Source organism: Equus quagga, chromosome 8, assembly GCF_021613505.1.
Source record: "Equus quagga isolate Etosha38 chromosome 8, UCLA_HA_Equagga_1.0, whole genome shotgun sequence".
NCBI classification, from domain to species: domain Eukaryota; kingdom Metazoa; phylum Chordata; class Mammalia; order Perissodactyla; family Equidae; genus Equus; species Equus quagga.
This window is the reverse complement of record NC_060274.1, coordinates 130,786,352-130,804,925: the sequence shown is the minus strand read 5'-3', so window position 1 is coordinate 130,804,925 and position 18,574 is coordinate 130,786,352. Positions and strand designations below refer to the sequence as shown.

The 18,574-nt window shown below is 43.7% G+C and overlaps 1 protein-coding gene across 1 annotated transcript in view; it reads right to left on the bottom strand.

The window, feature by feature from the left end:
* Positions 1-466: 466 nt before the first annotated feature.
* The window catches only part of RNF32 (ring finger protein 32), a 43,823-nt gene continuing 25,715 nt past the window's right edge, over positions 467-18,574 (bottom strand). The window contains exons 8-9 of the mRNA XM_046670606.1: positions 2,100-2,267; positions 467-1,412 (exon numbers count right to left, since the gene is read on the bottom strand). Of these exons, the coding sequence (XP_046526562.1) occupies positions 1,185-1,412; positions 2,100-2,267 (396 nt within the window). The 3' untranslated portion in view covers positions 467-1,184. The remainder of the gene's footprint in view (positions 1,413-2,099; positions 2,268-18,574) is intronic.

Genomic DNA, 18,574 nt, shown 5'->3' with positions numbered 1-18,574 from the left:
TGAGATAATAGGAATATGCATTTTTGTATTTCTTCCCACACGGTCTCGGGAGTGTTCTACACCCCGACACAGGCTTGGCAACCTGTGTGCCTTTCTCCTCCTGGGCGCTGGCTTACTGTCTCCTTGGCCTGCAGTTAGCTGGGGCTGCAGTGATGGGTGCCCGTATGCCCAAGCGTGGCCTGCCAGCATCTCTGCCTGCTCCTCCCCAGCAGGTGAGGGCATTCACTGGGACTTAGGGTGACGCAGAGCTGTGAGTCACAAGCCAGAAGGAGCCACAAAGCCAGAGGCCACTTGGAGCAACCACTTGGCCCCTCACCCAACTGCTGACGGGCTGAGTGGCTCAGAGAGAACAGGCTTCTTTCTAAGCCACTGAGATTTGGGGCCTTGGGGACTGCGTAACAGATACAACTGTACTTGGTTACTGTAAACGACCAGGCTCCCAGGAAGAGTAAACCAGGGTCAGAGTGCTCTGATCAAAGCAGTTTCATGGACTTCTTCATGTATGAGCTAAAGCAGTACGTGTGGCTCTCAGTCAATACAAGGTGATTTACCATCTTCTGATGCTGACGATTACTGAATATTTTATTTGTATATTTTGGGTTTACAGATTCAAACGCTGAAGAACAGCAGCAATTTATCACATAGAAATAAAGCAATTACTACAAGAAAAGCATTAGGAATGGCAGAGGCCGTAAGACACTTAATTTCAAGAGTGTTGTCAGGTTACCAGCTTGTTGTCGGACACTAGCTGTGTAAGGAACCAGGCGCACGGCAGAGCCGGGGAAGACCTGGGCTGGGACCCTAGGGCAGGCCCTCCCGGTGCCAGTCAGAGCTGCATGTAGATAGGCCAGTCAATCAGATCCCCGCGAAAGAAAGGGGGTCATTCCACTGTTAGGAGCGATCCCAACTGATTAACCAGATGCGTAGCAAGTCAGTTCACTCTGGAGCCTCTCAAACTCAAGTTTTCATCCATTCCTCACTTTTTTCAACTCATTAAACTAAAGACTAAAACTGGATGGGTTGTCAGCTTTTAAAATATAGTTAGGTTTTCTAGGTACAACTACTAAGGGATTATTTCACTGGAGAACAGATTTCACTGTAGTATTTAACCCCAAACTCACACAATCTGTTCAGAATTAAGGTAACTTTGCCCCAGAATTATATAATTTTTCCTGACTATGAATTCAACATTCAAGAATTTTCTTTTGATAGCAAGAGCGGCAGAGAGGACAGGCGTGGAAAGGAGAGCTGTCCCCCAGGGAGAACTCCTCCAGGGCCAGGAGACATGTGTGGTGGAAGATGTGTGAGCAGGACAGGAGCGCGGTCTCCCGGGAGGGCGGGCGGCCACCGGCGCTGCGGGCGGAGAGCGGTGTGAGGCAGATGGGGCACTCGGGGGCCTCACGGCGCAGAGCCTGCAACAAGAGAGCGGGGCGTCATGCCGGTGCCCGATCCTCGCCGAGGACGCATCCTAGATCTCAGGAGAACTGTACACCAAGAGGCAAGGATCTTCCAAAAATAAAGCAGATTCCTTCTGTGTTAAAATAACACTAATTATATCTATACTCTTACTCTTGTGAAAAATGGAAACGGATGGAAACCCACCTGTGATAAAAAATTTTAAGACAAAAATGGTTTGTAAAATGCTGAACATTAATAATATAGAATTCCTTTTAATTAAACAATACAGAGTAGTCTTTTTCAAAATACTTAACTATGTAGCTGCTAAACTACCTTAGAGATTTCCCTGTTTCTATGATTTTCTGAGTGAGTTTCTCCACGGGGGGATCTGGAGTGACCCTTTCTTCCGTGGCTGCTGCAGACGCAGGGGAGGGCCGGCCAGCACTGGCAGCAAACCCCTCAGGAAGGTAACACGTCAGGCAGTGTTTTCCCTTTGGTGTTTTCATTGTTCGCAAAATGGCACAAAAAAAGCAGAATTTCAAACTGAAGGGCCATGCTGCTCACCCCGGAGCACAAGACCAAGGTCAGGGGTCCCCCCGCGGGTGCAGGCACACAGGGCAGGGAGCCCAGGCCTGGCACCTCTGGCTCCCCTCCAGCGTGGCTGCAGACTCCTGGTGGCCGCGTGGCTCCCCGCAGCCTACCTGGGTCTGGATCCTCTCCCAGTCGTCCTCGGTGAGCTCGTGGCCGCACCTCTCCTCCAGCTGCTGCAGCACGCTTCGGTTCATGGCCAGGCAGTGGTCGATCTCTGAGAAGAGCTCGTCGATGTCCGTGTGGTAGGAGCACAGCATTCGGTGGCTGATTTCTGTGAACTGAGGAGGACAGAGGAGGGAACGAGCTTACGGGCCCAGAGTAGAATTCCGGGTGCAGGTGCAAGCGAAGCACATTCTTGAGTCCTCACTACCCCTTTTACTGACTTTCCTCAACTCTCTGCCTCTGGATAATACTTTCTGGGGAAATAGACATATGGTTATTTACTTAATAACTCCAAGTCCAGATAATTTGTGCAGAGAGATTCCCACAAAAGTCACATCTGTAATCTTAACCAGTAAACCTTGGTTACTGTTAGTGAGGAACTGGGATTAATAGTTGAGAGAGAGGAATTAAAACTTTACACAATTCGTCACATTATCATCCTGCTTGGGCATCATTTATTCTAATCTTAAGGAGGACTGTCACTGACGAGGCCGCGACGTCCTATGCTACCGCCAGGCGTTTCGTAACTAGAGCTGGTTCACATGGCTCTGCTTCCAGCCGTCTTCCCCCGTGCTTGCAGATTACGGATTAGCACTTTGGTGTGGCCGTTGAAAAAAAAGGAATCCAAGACAAAGACTATCGTTTTCTTTTAAGCTAGTTATTCATTCTGCGTTTCTCATAATTTGAAAACCCCCATTGCCTAAGGATGTTAAAAATATGTTTTCATGAGCTGAGGTGATCAGTTGTGGACAGTGGTGTGCCCCCTTGCTACAGAACACATCTTTAGGACTTAAAATTCTGTTTTCACTGCTACCATAAATATGGAGGCAGCATATTACATTTTATCAAACTTTTAAAAAGTTTGCTTTCAAAGCATTGCCTTAAATACAGTCTCTAATGTTCCCTCATACTCAGTTCTTTTTATAAAGTACTATATTTTTGATACAAAATTATTTAGGAAAGCACAGGGATCTTATGACGTGTGATTGACCAGGAGTCCTTGGCGGTGGTGGCATGGCATGCTGTTGCCTCCTGATGGCAACAAGCCTGAATTGCCAGGACGACCAAAAGTCGCTCCAGACCCTGCTGCTCCGAAGCATGTATGTGCCATGGGAGCCCACTCAGATGCGTCTATAAAGACAGATGTGCCTGGATGGCGTGGAGTCCCGGGACTCACGGGGGCCCCCAGCACGCTGGTTTTGCACCATTGAGTGGGAACATTGCTGACTGCGGGGCCGAGGTCCCTCCCTCCTCTCAGGTTGGCCGGTGCTCCAATGTGGAAATATTTACTATGTGATTCCCCTCATCTCTGTGAATTTTAATCTCCAAAATTAGGAATCTTCGACCCTTCTATATATGCCCTTTGTCAAGATGCCATCACTGCTTTTTTAAAAAGGGAAAATCCTGTAGTTATTGGTTTATTAGAAATTTAAAGTGTCTTAAACTTTCGTAGGGTTTTTAGTAAGATAATTATTGTTCTGGTTACGGTTGTACAGGTTTTAGATGGTTTTCCCATAAGTCCTGCACGATTTTTCAGGACCACACACCTTAGCAGAAATGCCTGGATAGGTAACTGATATTGTGATGACAGAGGGCTTCAAGAGTCCAGGAGTTAATCTCCTTCGATGGGCTGGGAAGGAAGAATCGCTTCATGGATTTCAACTGAGTTGTAAGGATCTGGATGATCAGAGTAGGAGGAAGGGCATCGCTGTTGAGGGAATCTTATGAGAAAAGACTAGAAACAGCTAAGGCAAGGGTGGGGGCAGAGTGAATGGTTTTTATTAAAGAGTTTTGGGGGTAGGACTGTGTTTGATTTTATTATTTTCCCCTCCCTAATCTTCTCTAAGTGGTGTATGATATACTTAGAAAAAACCGTTTAGTATAATTGTTTTAGAACTTTCTAAAATGTAAGACTTAGGAGCCACTCTAGATCAGCGTTGTCCAACAGGAATGTAACGGAGTCACATCTGTAATCTTAAAACTCGCTGGAGGCACATTTAAAAAGTTTTTAAAAAGGCGAAATTAAATTTAATAATATATTTTATTTAGCCCAATGTATCACATATATCATTTCAAAAGGTATCAATTGAATAAACTATCAGTGAGATCTTGTACGTTCTTTTTTCCCGTTAAACAGGCCTTGACATCCCATGTGCACTGTGCATTTGCAGCACATCTCAATCTGGACTGGCCTCACTTCAGGGGCTTGACAGCTACACGTGGCTCGTGGCTCTCTGGACAGGACAGCACAGCCTGAAGGCTCAGGAAGAAATGAACTAGAAGGAACTGGATCATTGCAGAGTGACCATGGCATCTGAGGCACCAAGAGGTCGCTAACCCAGGGCCAGCTCCTTGGTTCAACATTTGAAGACTGATAGAATGGCATAGAATGATCTGTTGGGTAAAGGGTCGTGACAGTGGTGGCTGTAACTTCTTGCTCTCTTGCTCGTCTTTCCCCAGCATGGAGCTGTCTATAGAAGTTGGTGTCTCATCCAGAAACCATATTTGCCATCCCCCTGTCCTAGGTGGGGCCACATGACAGAGCCCATCCAAATGGGAATGGGGTCTCCAAGCATGACACACAGGTCCCTGAGGCTCGGGGGATGGCAGAGCAAAAAGATGGAGGGAACAGTGCCTGCATCCCACAGAGGGGCATGCTGTACTCAGAGGTGAGACCAAAGCTTTTATTTTCAGTCACTGAAATTCGGGGGCTATTTGTTCCAGCAATTAGAAGTATCCTGATTCAGTGATTACGTCTGTTTCATGGAATTGGGCTGGATGAAATGAACTAAGCCTGTCAGAATCTGGAAGACATTTAGATGTGTGTGTGTGATATGGAGAAGATACATTCTAGATGGTGTAGGACTTTCTAGCTTTCAAATATTCCAATCTGCTGGACATCCCACGTGTATTTTTTTTTCTTTTTTAATGTGGAGCAAGCTGGCAGAGTGCAGTGTTTAAGTCCCCTCCAGAAGCTGTGTATCTAAGGTCAGACTTCAGAAGGTCCTTCCTGGGCGTGGTGCTTCCTTCCAGTTTTCCTCCCTCCTACGGCTTAGGGAGGGAGTGGAGGTGGGAGCGAGCCCCAGCCTGGCCTTTGACCTTTGTCCTGGCCTTCATCGGGGCTGTTACAAGGGTGGGCGCTGGGTTTCAGTGAGGGGCCATGCTGTGATGCAGCCCTGATGGCTGACAGTTGGCAGTTTGAAGCCAGGCACCTGTGTTCTGGGGTTTTGTGGGCAACTGTCTTTTAGCCATACTTGCATACTGGGCGAAGATGCTTTCCTGTGATGAATCAAATTCTGCTTCACGCTGACTCTAATTATAATTGCCAGGCAGCTGTCTCTTAATTTATGGTCTTCAACGGGCAGTGTTTCCCAGGACTCTGATTGTCATTTCTTTGTTCCTCAGCCTTTCAAATATCTGATAATTTCTAAATTATTGAAAGTAAAAGAGTTCTCTATACTTTGTAAAAGGAAGAATTACCTGGAAATATATACAATTGCCTTCCAATTAATGTAGGGTTTTTTCCAGCAAGATTAGCCCTGAGCTAACATCAGCCACCAATCCTCTTCTTTTTGCTGAGGAAGACTGGCCCTGAGCTAACATCTGTGCCCATCTTCCTCTATTTTACATGGGACACCTGCCACAGCATGGCTCGACAAGCTGTGCATAGGTCCACTCCCGGGATCTGAACTGGCGAACCCCGGGCCGCCGAAGCAGGACATGCAAACTTAACCATTGCGCCACAGGCAGTCCCCAATTAATGTTTTATAATCAAGTTTTCTCTACCTTGGGTTTTCTTGAATTGTGAGCTATTTCCCATATATACCTGAAAGGTAAGATCTTTTCTTCCTCCAAAATTAGATCTCAGAAGAAAAAGAGGTCACATTCTATTCCAGACCTTACAAAGTATTTTAAGTTAAGAGGCCTGTTCTCAAATTCCGAACACAGAAGTGCTATCTGGAGAAGACGCGCTAGTGTGACCTGGTCGCAGTCAGTATTCTTCTTAAGTGCATCCCAGACCAGGAGTATGAGCATCCCTGGTGGTGGTGGTGGTGGTAGTGGGGTTAGAAATGCAGATTCTCAGGCCTGCCCAGCCCTACTGTGTCGGAATCTGCTTCAGCAGTGCTGTTGGCACTCACCTTGCCGTGTTTCCTTTGTTATTGTCAATTCGGGGCTGGGAGTCCTGTACTTCATATTGATAACACCCTACGGTGTTTTCCAAGGGTCTCCACCCCATCTTTAAATCTCTCGAGGTGCGCTGAAGTGGCAGGCACTTAATAAATACTTGTTGACAAAACGGACTTGTCAGTTTTGCAAATACAACAGGTAACACTGGGGAGGTGCCTCCAATGCTGAATACCCCAATCTTAATGCCAGTTGGTGTAACGTAGCAAAAAAGCTAATAAATGCTTCGATATGTTAGACTACGTGAGAATCACAAACTCCTTCTGTGCTCAGGTAGCTGATTCTGCAAAGATACCTAGTACAGAAGAAACAAATGTTGCTTTAGTTATATTCCACAAGTTTGATATCTATTTTGCTATGAATTCAGTTCAAAATATTTTCTAGAATTTCTTCTTTGACTAACGAGTGGGTTATTTACAACTGTTTGTTAATTTCCAAATGTGAGATATTTTGAGTTATTTGAAAAACTTTTTATTTCCAGCTTAAGTACACTGTGGCCTACATGTTTTAAACGCAAACAACGATGACAATATTTATGGTCAGTTCTGAAGGTGACGTATTTGTACTTGAAAGACCACATGTGCTGCGTCGAGCTGCGGGGTTCCACGTTGTGTCCAGGGCCTTTGCTTTGAAAGCGGCTTTGTCTGACATCAGCACCCCAGCTTTCTCTGTGTCGAGTTTTCTTGGTAAATATATGTGTCTACACACACTGTATTCTTACGTTTTCATGCATAAGAATTTCCTCTAAGCAGCCTGTCGTCGGATCTGACTGTGACCGGCACACTCCGTCACGCGTCTCTGTGGGGGCTGACACACACCACGGTGTGTGCATCCTGTTCTGTTTGCTGACTGTCCGGCCGTTGGTTGTTTTTATCTCTGCTCTTCGTTTCAAGTGACATGTTTTATCTCTGTCTTTCTCTTTACTACTTTGAAGGTTAAAACTCCGTTTCTCTTCTTTTAGCTGCTACCCAAGAAACGCGTACTTAGATCATTCATGTCTAAAGTCAGTCAGAATTTTTATCCTCTCACTCAACACAAGGATCTTCAAGCGCTTCAGCCTGAGTTTCTTCTCCTGATTTATGTGACTGTCGTGTACTTAAGCTTGCTCACTTGCTCTCGGCCTCAGTTGACCCTGGAAGACGTCAGGACCCTGGTGTTGCCGAGTGGTATGGAGCAGACTCACCCTCCCTTCCACCACGGCCCTCCACTCCCTCCTTCTCAGGTCACAGACGTGGCATCTGGGATCACGTTCGTTCTTCATGAAAGCGTCCTACAGAATTCCCTGTCACAAGGCCTTGGAGTGGCACTCTCCCGGTTTTTGTTTGTCTGAAACAGGCTTTCCTTTGCCTCTGTTCTTGACTGACCCTCACTGGTGTTTGTAGAATTCTGTCTCCCGCCCTCCGAGGACTGCTCCCCTGCGCCTCATCCCTCGGCTCCGCCTGCCTCTGGCGTCTTTCCCTTTGTGTTCTGCAGCTTCACTGGACATGCCTTCTTTTTTTAAAAAAATCTTATTGGGGCTCCTTGGGCTTCTTAAGTCTGTGTTTCCTTCTGCTCTGGAAAATTCTTAGCCTTTCTGCTTCCGACCACTTCCTGGGCCCCAGTGTTGTCTTCCCTTCTGAATTCCAGTTCCTGGATGGAACCCCTCAGGTCCTTTCCTAGCCACATCCAGGTCCTGGAGCCACTAACACTGAGAATGCCAACGCAGGAGGAAAGGGGAACACGAGCCATCTGAGCCTCCCCAGCAGCAAGCCGAGGGCCCCGTGTTGGCAGGACATGCGCCCTGAGGAGTGAAATCTCGGTGGAGTCAGGGTTCCTCAGCATTTCAGCGGTTCTGGTGAGAATGAAATACATGTGTGTCCCAGGCAGAAATGCCAACGGTGTGATTCTGGTGATTCCACATGCGAATTAAATGCTCTTATATTTGCACTTAAAACTGGCCTCGTACAGTATAAAATTCTTGTGGGTAAGGTGGGCAGCATCCTGCAGCTCTCACCTTATCAAGAAGTGGCCCTACAGGTGCTCGCACCCTCTGCACCCATGCCCCCTCCGCCTGAACCTGCTCCCCGCACGCGCCTCTAGAACCACTCACCCCGTCCGGGACGGCGCCTGGCAGAGCCGGGGCCCTCCTGTCACCTGCCCCCTCCGCTCGGAAGGAAGGCCGGGCGCAGAGACGCCTGCGGAGGGTCGGGGTCGGGGTCGGGGTCGGGAGCGGGAGGGCCCGGGGAGGGGCCCGCGGCAGACGCGCACCCCCTCGCGGAGCCAGGCTCCTCCAGCTTTCCTCCGACGCCCGCGTCGCCTCCTCCAAACTGCGCCTGCCCCCTCCGGCTCCATCACACCTCCCCTCCCGAACCGCCTGGAGGCTGAGGTCCCGGGGCCTGCGCGCCTCTCCTCTCACCGCTTTCCCACCGTCTGGCCACACTGGCTCACGGGTCCCCAGGACAGGCGTCCGGGCCGCGTTTCCGCGACGGCGCCGCAGAAGGAGCCTCCTCGCAGCGGCTTCCTGCTGGCCGGCCCGGCTGCTCCCGCGCTCAGCGGCGCCCCGAGGAGCCCTGGGCTTCATCCTGGGGAGGCCGGGGCGCGCAGGGAGGAACTCTGCCTGTAGGTTTGCGGTAGGTTAGAGAGGAGGACGCCTGTACGCCCCACAGGACATATTCCACCGGAGTCAAGCACACGGCCCTTTCCGGGGGTTAGAGAAGGAACAACGCCTGGGCGGAGTGACTTTGAAGTTACTTCCCGTGTCCAGATTCAGCGAAGCCTGGGCGTTTAGCTATATCGTTACACTGACATTGGCTTGTTAATAAACAGACTGCAAATCCTTCGGTATATACTCATGCCAAATTTCTCGGAGTGAACTGCTGTGACTGTCCTGGTTCTGAAGCAGCTTCAAGTATTTGAAAATTAGCAAGGGTAATATTTAAAAAAATGAAACCACCTTTATTGAATACTTTTGTGGCCAATTCAGAGCACTGTCCCAGGTGTAGCGATTCTTAAATATTTCTTAAATGTCAGAGTCTCGTGTGTTCAGCACCCCTCTTTATTTACTCCCTCAGTGTTATATGGGTCAGATGCCCCTAGTAAGCGAAAGGGCAAGAACTGGCAAAAAAAAAAAAAGGCCATTGAGTTCTAGTTTTTAAACTAATGGGTAATATTAATTCTAGAGAAACAGACAATACACAAAATTTTCCGTTTTCAAAAGAATGCATGTCTTCACATATTTTCCCTTTTAAGTCTTATATTTCAGATATTTGATAAGTAATTATGAGTTCAGGTTATTGATACGTAAAGCAATTACTCGTCATTGACAAATAACATACAGGCTAAACAGTTAAAAAAATGTAGTAACATAACAAAAGTACCCAGGTGAACTCTGTCTGCCCAGGAGGCCTCTCCAAGTGATCCATCTTGATGTCAGCAAATTGCTTACTAATGTGTTGACTTATGGCCACCCTCAAAAGCAAAATGAAAAGCTTGGAATTTACAGCATATCAATGAATCAGTTGATAAGCTTTTACTGGTTTCATATCCTCCAGTGTCCCTGCTTGGAGCCCCTTCAGGTTAGCAACAGAATGTTTGCCATCTCTATGTGATAAAGGAAGTCAAAGCACTAAACAAACGTTAAGACCATTACACTGTTTGGCGAGATGTAAACGAAAAAAGCAAGAGCAGCCTCCTGCGAGGGTGTGGGGTGCAGCCTCTAAAGTCAGCCACAGTCTGACAAGTCACTAACCTCACTTTTTAAACAATGGGCAGGACTTTTAGCTTGGGTGGAGATAATATAATGCATTTGAAAAGTTTTAATTGCAGCAATAAAAGACCATACCTCAATTATATGACATACGCTAGCAGAATTTCTAGATAAGGATCAAAGGCATTCAAGGACCAACCACTGCCTTCTGGGCAACACTTGGGCTTTCAGTACACACTGGTGACAGGCATGAGCACAGGTCTCCCCTGACCTCTCGGGGGCTTTGATCTGAGTCCCCAAGATGGGATGCAGGAGCGCACAGGACCACTGTCTCATCCCGGGACAGCTTGGTGCCCACTCTGACAAAGGCGCTGCTGACTCAGGGTGAATTCTCTGACACTTACTCATGGGGACAAAACCCGCTCTTTGACCTGTTCAGTTCCTACCACCGGAGAGCAATCTATCTGAAAGAACCACACTGCAACACGACATCACTGCTCGGGTTCAGTCTTGTTAGGAACGTGCCAATGATATTTAAAGCCAGGCACACCTGGGAAGATACATTCTCAGTGTATGGAAGCATTACTGTTTGTGAAAAGATGGCCTCTGTTTTTATTAATTAGAACCCCCAATAGATGCATGGCAACTAAAGTCAGCAAAGACTTCGTTAATCCCTTCACTTCAGAGGAGTGAAGATGCAAGGCCACAGTTCTTTGACAAGGAAGACAGATTAATTTATAAAAATAGAATGGCTGGAGCTAATCTAATCTAGACTATTAAAAACAAATCCATCTTGGCAAGATCTTGAAACTTTAAAGGAAAGAAGTACTTCCTGATTTATTGTGCCTAAAAATATCACACTCTTATCCCTCTTTGCCCTTCTTTTCTATCAATTAGACTGCTTTTTCCCTTAAGGTAACTTATCTTTGGTCTAAAACAGTGGTTTCCAAGGAGGGCAAGGACATTTTCACCCATCTGCCAGCAAAGGAAAACAAGTCAATGGAGTGAAATTTTTATAAAGCTAAATGTCTTCAGTGTAAAGGAATATCCTTTAGTGTGTGGTCAAGTGCTTCCTACTCTTTTGGTTCTCAAATAGTCTTCCTTTTATGAGATGATTCTGACAATATATGGTTTTTAACTCTTACTTGGCAAGAGAAAGTTTTTAAAAGTGGGAATGACTTTCTTGGAGCCCCAAATTTCTCTTTGACAGTTCTTTAGACTCCCCAAATCTGGAAACCTTTGGAATACAGAAATGAAATGGATCGTTGGGAGAGAAAGGAGACTGTTGCAGTTTCTTGATCTCATTGACTAATGGGGGCAGCGATCCGACATTTATCTATCTTTGACCTTGGAACTCAATTTGGACATTCCAAATTGACTAAAAAATTTCAATTATTTAGACTAAAAATTAAATGAATTCGCATTAACATTCACCAATAGTCAGAATGGAGATACAGCTTAGAAATGTGACTCGTGGCACGTCACCCCCATATTAAAGAACTATTGTTCCACAGATAATTAAGAGTTTATCATATCCAATATTATTATTTACTGCACATTTTGCTCTGTAAACTTTCCAGTTTCTAAAATTCAAACACTACAGCTGTAGTGGTTCATTGGTCTCACGTTCCGTGCACATTTACGTTGTACGGAGGGTGACGGGGTGAACAGGCGTGTGAAAAGACGAGTCTCAAAAGGCAGAGCTGAAAGGCCAGCCTCTGTAGGAAAACCTGGCATTTCTGGAATGTCGCTGACCATGTCACAAAGCTAGTCTCCCACCCACAGGAGTCTTGATAAAGTCATTGTTCCTTCTGGCTTTGGAATTTATTTGTTTTTCTAATGGGTGTATTACTAGGAAACCTATAGACGCTGATTCTTCGGAGGCTAGACTTTAGCCCACATGTTCAGTTCTGGAAAACTCGAAGGAGGAAAATAATGAGAAACCAAGACCAAGAATTATATTTTTATCTGAAATATCTTAATCTGTTATTTCTAGATTTCAAAAGTCACTTTTTACACACAAGCTTATGTTAAAAAAAATATTTTTATAGGTATTTAAAGGAAAACAATCAGTTGAAACTTTTTTTTATGGAAACATGTTTGTTTCTTGATGAAAATAAAATTCTGTTTCTATCACTAGAAAAATGCTATTTAATTATTTTTATAAAATAGCGTATACTATTAAACTATGATAAAAGTCTTTTCTAAAGGCACTTCTGGGTGAGGATTCCTTTCTCCTAACTCAGGGTGGACAGGCGTTTCATATGTCTAATGTTTATTTGTTATTAGGCTGTTCTGGTTTCTAACTGTAAAATATTTACTCTTCTCACATGATTACATTTTTAAAAAAGCACAAGATGGAGCCAGCCCAGTGGCACAGCAGTTAAGTTCACGTGCTCCACTTCGGCGGCCCAGGGTTTGCTGCTTCAGACCCTGAGTGCAGACCTACATGCCACTTATCAAGCCGCACTGTGGAGATGACCCACATAGAAAGTAGAGGAAGATGGGCACGGATGTTAGCTCAGGGCCAGGCTTCCTCAGCAAAAAGAGGAGGATTGGCCACAGATATTAGCTCAGGGCTAATCCCCCCCCCCCCCCCCAAAAAAAAGCACAAGAAAACAGTCAAAACCCCTAGACTTTAATATATGTATAAGCAAATATTCCATTGTTATGAAAAATTCAAATAAAGATGTGCATTTTGTCTTATCAACAAGGACAGATCACCATCCAGTGTTTTCTTAGTGTTTTTTTCTACAAACCAGCCTTCGGAGAGCAGGGAAAGCCATGGCAGCTGCCCCGTAGGCTGGAGTGCCCACGGTGCACCGCCAGCTTGTGCTGGGGCTGCTCAGCACAGCAGAATGCAGGCAGGGTGCCCGTAAAATTCCAAATGCATGGTCAATCCTATTCCTTTGGGAGTTAGAAATTTTATTAAATTTATGTAATGGGGGAAAACAGACATTTTAGTCACATCCAAAATAAAATGTCAATCATTTTATTCAAGGCTTTTATTTCATCAGAAAAAAATTTTTAATTATAATTATTTTTTCCCAACTTCATTGAGATATAACATTGACATATAACACTATGTAAGTTTAAGGGGTACAATGTGATGATTTGATACATGTATATATTGCAAAGTGTTTACCACAATGAGGTTAGTTAACACATCCAATCACCTTACATAAATAATTACCATTTATTTTTTGTGGTGAGAACATTTAAGATCTACTCTTAGCAACTTTCCAGTATATAATACAGTATTGTTAACTATAGTCACCATGCTGTACATTAGACCCCCAGAACTTATACATCTTATAACTGGAAGTCTGTACCTTTGACTGACATCTCCCCATTCTCCCCTCCAAGCCTCTTGCAACCACCATTCTACTTTCTGTTTCTGTGAGTTCTACTTTTCCAGATTGCACATATAAGTGAGATCATACAGTATTTGTCTTTCTCTGTCTGGTTTATTTCACTCAGCATAATGCTCTCAAGGTCCATCCATGTGTTGCAAAGGTGTGATTTCTTTCTCACAGCTGAATAATATTCCACAATATATATTACCCATTCATCCATAGACAGACACTTCCATTGTCTCCATGTCTTGGCTACTGTGAATAGTGCCATGATCAACATGGGGGTTCAGGTCTCTTTGAGATTTATTTAACTTCCTTTGGATAAATCCCCAGAAGTGGGATTGCTGGAATATAGTAGTCCTCTTTTTAATTTTTTGGAGAACCTCCATACTGTTTTCCACAGTGGCTAGACCAGGTTACATTTCTACCAACATTGCAAATGGTTCCCTTTTTTCCACATCTTTCCTAGTATTTGTGATTTCTTGTCTTTTTTTTTTTTTTAAGTTTGGCACCTGAGCTAACAACTGTTGCCAATCTTTTTTTTTTCTTTCTGCTTTTTCTCCCCAAACTCCCCCAGTACATAGTTGTATATTTTAGTTGTAGGTCCCTCTAGTTGTGGCATATGGGACGCCACCTCAATGTGGCCTGATGAGCGGTGCCATGTCCGCACCCAGGATCTGAACCAGTGAAACCCTGGGCCACCGCAGCAGAGTGCGAGAACTTAACCACTCAGCCACGGGGCCGGCCCTTTGTCTTTTTGATAATAGTCATTCTAACAGGTGTGAGGTGATATCTCACTGTGGTTTTGATTTGCATTCCCTGATGATTAGTGATGTAGAGCACCGGTTCGTGTACCTGTTGCCCATCTGTATATCTTCTTTGGAAAAATGTCTACTCAGCTCCTCTGCCCATTTTTTAATCAGATGTTTAGTTTTTGTTTTTTTTTGCTTTTAAAGTTTTATGAGTTCCTTATATATTTTGGATATTAACCCCTTATCAGATATATGATTTGCAAATATTTTCTCCCAATTTGTAGGTTGTTTTTTCATTGTGTTGATTGTTTCCTTTGTTGTGAAGAAGCTTTTTAGCTTGATGTAGTCGTGTTTACTTATTTTTGCTTTTCTTGTTTGTGCTTTTGGTGTTATATCCAAACAATGCCAAGCCCAATGGCAAGGAGATTTCCCCTATGCTTTCTTTCAAGGAGACTTTCCCTATGCTTTCTTTCAGGAGCTCTGTGGCTTCAGGCCTTAAGTTGAAGTCTGTAATCCATCTTGCGTTGATTTTTGTTACCTCCTCTCGATGCCCTGCCCTCTTTGTCATTCTATAGTGACCTTGTCTCTCGTTGCAGCCTTGAGTTAAAGTCTGTTTTGTCTGATAGAAATAGTTGTCTCTGCTCTCTTGTGGCTTCCACTTCCATGGAATATCTTTCTCTGTCTCTTCACTTTAAGCCTATGTGTGTCCTTAAAGCTGAAGTGACTGTCTTGTAGGCTGCATATAGTTAGATCTTGTCTTTTATCCACCAGCCATTCTATGCTTTTGATTGGAGAAATTAATCCACTTACGTTTAGAGTAATCATTGATAGGTAAGAACTTACTAATGTGATCTTATTGTTTTGTGGTTCCCTTGTACCTTTCTCCCTCTCTTGCTGCCTTCTTTGTGAATTGATGATTTTCCATAGTAGTATGCTCTGATTCCCTTCTCTTTGTCTTTGTGTATTTCCTATAGAGTTTTGCTTTGTGGTTACCATGAAGCTTACATAAAACATCATAAAGATATAAGTCTATTTTACACTGATGATGACCTAAATACAATTACATACAAAAACTCTACCCTTTTATGCCCCCTTTTATGTTTTTGATGTCACAATTTACCTCTTTTTATATAGTGCATTGATTAATGAATTATTGTAGCTATAGCTGTTTTTAATACTTTTGTCCTTTAACCTTTATAAGAAAGTTAAGTGGTTAACAACCCACCATATCACAATAGTATTAGAGTATCCTGAATTTGACTATATACTTACTGTCACCAGTGGGTCATGTATGTTTTCACGTTACTAACTGATGTCCTTTTGTTTCAGCTTGAAGAACTTTGAGCATTTCTTATAAGGCAGGTCTAGTAGTGATGAATTCCCTCAGCTTTTGTTTGTCTGGGAAAGTCTTTGTCTCTCTGTCTTGCTAAAGGACAACTTTGCTGGATAGAGTATTCTTGGTTGGCAGTTTTTTCCTTTCAGCATTTTGAATATATCATCTCACTCTCTCTGGGCCTGTAAGGTTTCTGCTGATAGCCTATAGGCATGCTCTTGTAAGTTATAAGTTTATTTTTTTCTTTCTGCTCTTAAGATTCTCTCTGTCACTGATTTTTGACAGTTTTATTATAATGAATCTTGGAGAAGATCTCTTTAAATTGAGTTTGTTTGGGGCCTATGAGCTTCATGAACTCGGATGTCCAGATCTCTCCACAATTTGGGACGTTCTCAGCCATATTTCTTTAAGTAAGCTCTCTGTTCCCTTCTCCCTCTCTTCTCCTTCTGGGACTCCAATAATTTGCATATTGCTTCTCTTGATGGTATCCCAAAGATCCTGTAGGGTTGCTTCACTCTTTTTCATTCTTTTTTCTTTGTTCTCCTCTAACTGGATAATTTCAAAGGTTTTGCCTTCTACTTCACAGATTCTTTCTTCTGCTTGATCCTTTCTGATGTTGATGCTTTCTATTGAACTCTTCATTTCATTCACTGTATTCTTCAGCTCCAGAATTTGTTTGGTTCTTTTTAAATGTCTCTCTCTCTCTTTTAAACTCACTTTGTTCATGTATTGTTTTCATGATTTTGTCGAATGGTCTTTCTGTGTTTTCTTGTAGGTCATAGAACTTCCATAAAACACCTATTCTGAATTATTTGTCAGGTGAATCACAGATCTCCATGTCTCAGTGTTGTTACTGGCAGATTAATGTGATCCTTTGGTGGTGTCATGTTTCCTTGATTTTTATGTTCCTTAAAGTCTTGTGTTGCTGTCTTTGCATATGAATTAGCAGTTGTTTCCTCCAGTCTTCGCTGACTGACTTCAGGAGAGGGATAACTTCCATCAGCCTGGCTAAGTATTCTGAACCTTTCTCACCCCTTCCATGGATGAACCTGCTCCACGCTTCTTGCTCCCTCTTTTAGCAGAATTCTTAAGCTTGTGTGTCTTCTCTCGATCCTGCAAGGCACCAGGGTGGACGCTGACAGCCTCCCTTTTGCTCTCCCAAGGGTGAAGCTCAAGCCCAAGTTTGTGGTCTCTCCCTGGCCTGCAGATTTGGGCTGGCTTCTTCATGTGCTCACTTAGCTGTATGCCAAAGCTTGCTTTCACATCAGGAGTGTGCACAGGGAGCAGGCCACAGGGTGTGGATGAGGTGCCTGGAGCACTGGGGGCCAGTTGCAGGGGATCTGCAGGTGAGGTATGCCCAGCAGGTCATGGGCAGGCTTCTTGATGGAGTCCTCAACACCATCAGTAGGATCCACATCTCTTTAATGTCCTCTGAGAGTCCTATTTGCTGTTATCCCAGCCTCTTCCCACCCCTAGTCATGCAGCTCATGACTCAGTAGTCTGGATGGTGTAAGAGAAAGATGAGCCTCTTGGGCAGCATCCCACATAGCTGGAGAAGCCAGGTGCTCACTCATGCTCTCACTTTCCCCCATGGGAGAAATCACGGGTGAGATCTCTCTTGGCGTTGAGCTGAGCTTCCTTGGGGGATGGGTGATGTGGGTAAAGTCAAATTGTTCCTCTGACCCTCTCTAATGCATCCAAACTTGTATTCTTTTGTTCCAACTGTGTGCTGGAACTTTTCCTCAGAAAACCTGGACTTCTACTAAGGCTCTCTCATCTGTGGGTGACAGTCTAAGGCACTGCTCTCCAGGGCTCCCAGACTGTGGCAGAGAGGGGCTGGAGCAGGTCCATGGGCCACGTCAGGGCCCACAGCAGGGACTGGGGTGTGTATGCCTATTGCCTGACAGATGGCTGGGCAAGACTCCTCCTGGGTCCCTTGGTCTATGGTGCTGGATCCCAGAGCTCCAGCAAAAGCACTTTTGCCCATGGCTGGATACTAAACTGTTGTTGCTGGGGGTGGGGATATGAGCAAGGGATATTTTATTTGGCTATGTTGCTGGTGTCACCCCTAGAAAAAAATTTCTTCTTATCAGTACTTGTACATTCCTTGTTAAGTTTATTTTTAGGTATTAATGATTATGAAAGGGATCCAGTTCCATTGCATTTTATATCTGATTATTGTTGCTTTACAAGAAACAATTAATTATTGCATATTTATCTTGAATTTGCACATCTTGTAATAATTTAGTTCTAATAATTTTTCAAATGATTTTATAGATTTTTAAATCCATATGTATAGAAACATATATGAATTATACACACACACACTGTATTTTGTTTTCTTGTATTACGGCATTGGCAAGGATTGGCCAAAGTGTGATGATAGTGGATAATCTATTTTGCATCTTTAGGGTTTCACTATCTAAAATAATGTGTTTTTAGTTTCTGATATATAGTCTTTATTATGACAAGGGAATTTCATTTAGTTCTAGTTTGCTGACTCTCATTGTTAGGAATGGCTGTTAAAGTTAATATCTTTTTAGTAAAGATGGAGATGCTTTAATATAATTTTTCTAATTTTTATACTTCTTTCCATGTTTGTTATTTTTATAGGAAGTAATTTCAAGTAGTTTTTTCAGATTTAATGGCATGAAGTTGTATACAATAGTCTCTTATAATTTTAAAATGATTTCCACATAGATGGTTATGCCTTCCATTCTGTGTCTGCATTCTGCTTTATCTAATTTGTTTTAACTCTGGTGAGAATTTACCTTGTAGTTGTTATTGTTTTTTAAACTCTGATGAGATATTTATCTTATAGTTTCTTTTTCCCAAAATACTAGCTATTGGCTTCACTTAACAGTTTTACATTTTTCCTAATAAATGACTTTTTTTATCTTTATAATTTCTACTTCCTACATTTAAAAATTTTTAGTGTTGTTTATTTAACTTTCTGATCTGTTATTTCATTATTTTTCACCTCTCTTGTTCAATAGTAAATGTACTTGACACTAATAACTGTCCTCTGAGTACATTTTTAACTATTTACACAGAATACTAGTGTTCTCATTGTCACAAACACCAGAATAGTGTTTAATTTGGATTCTAAATT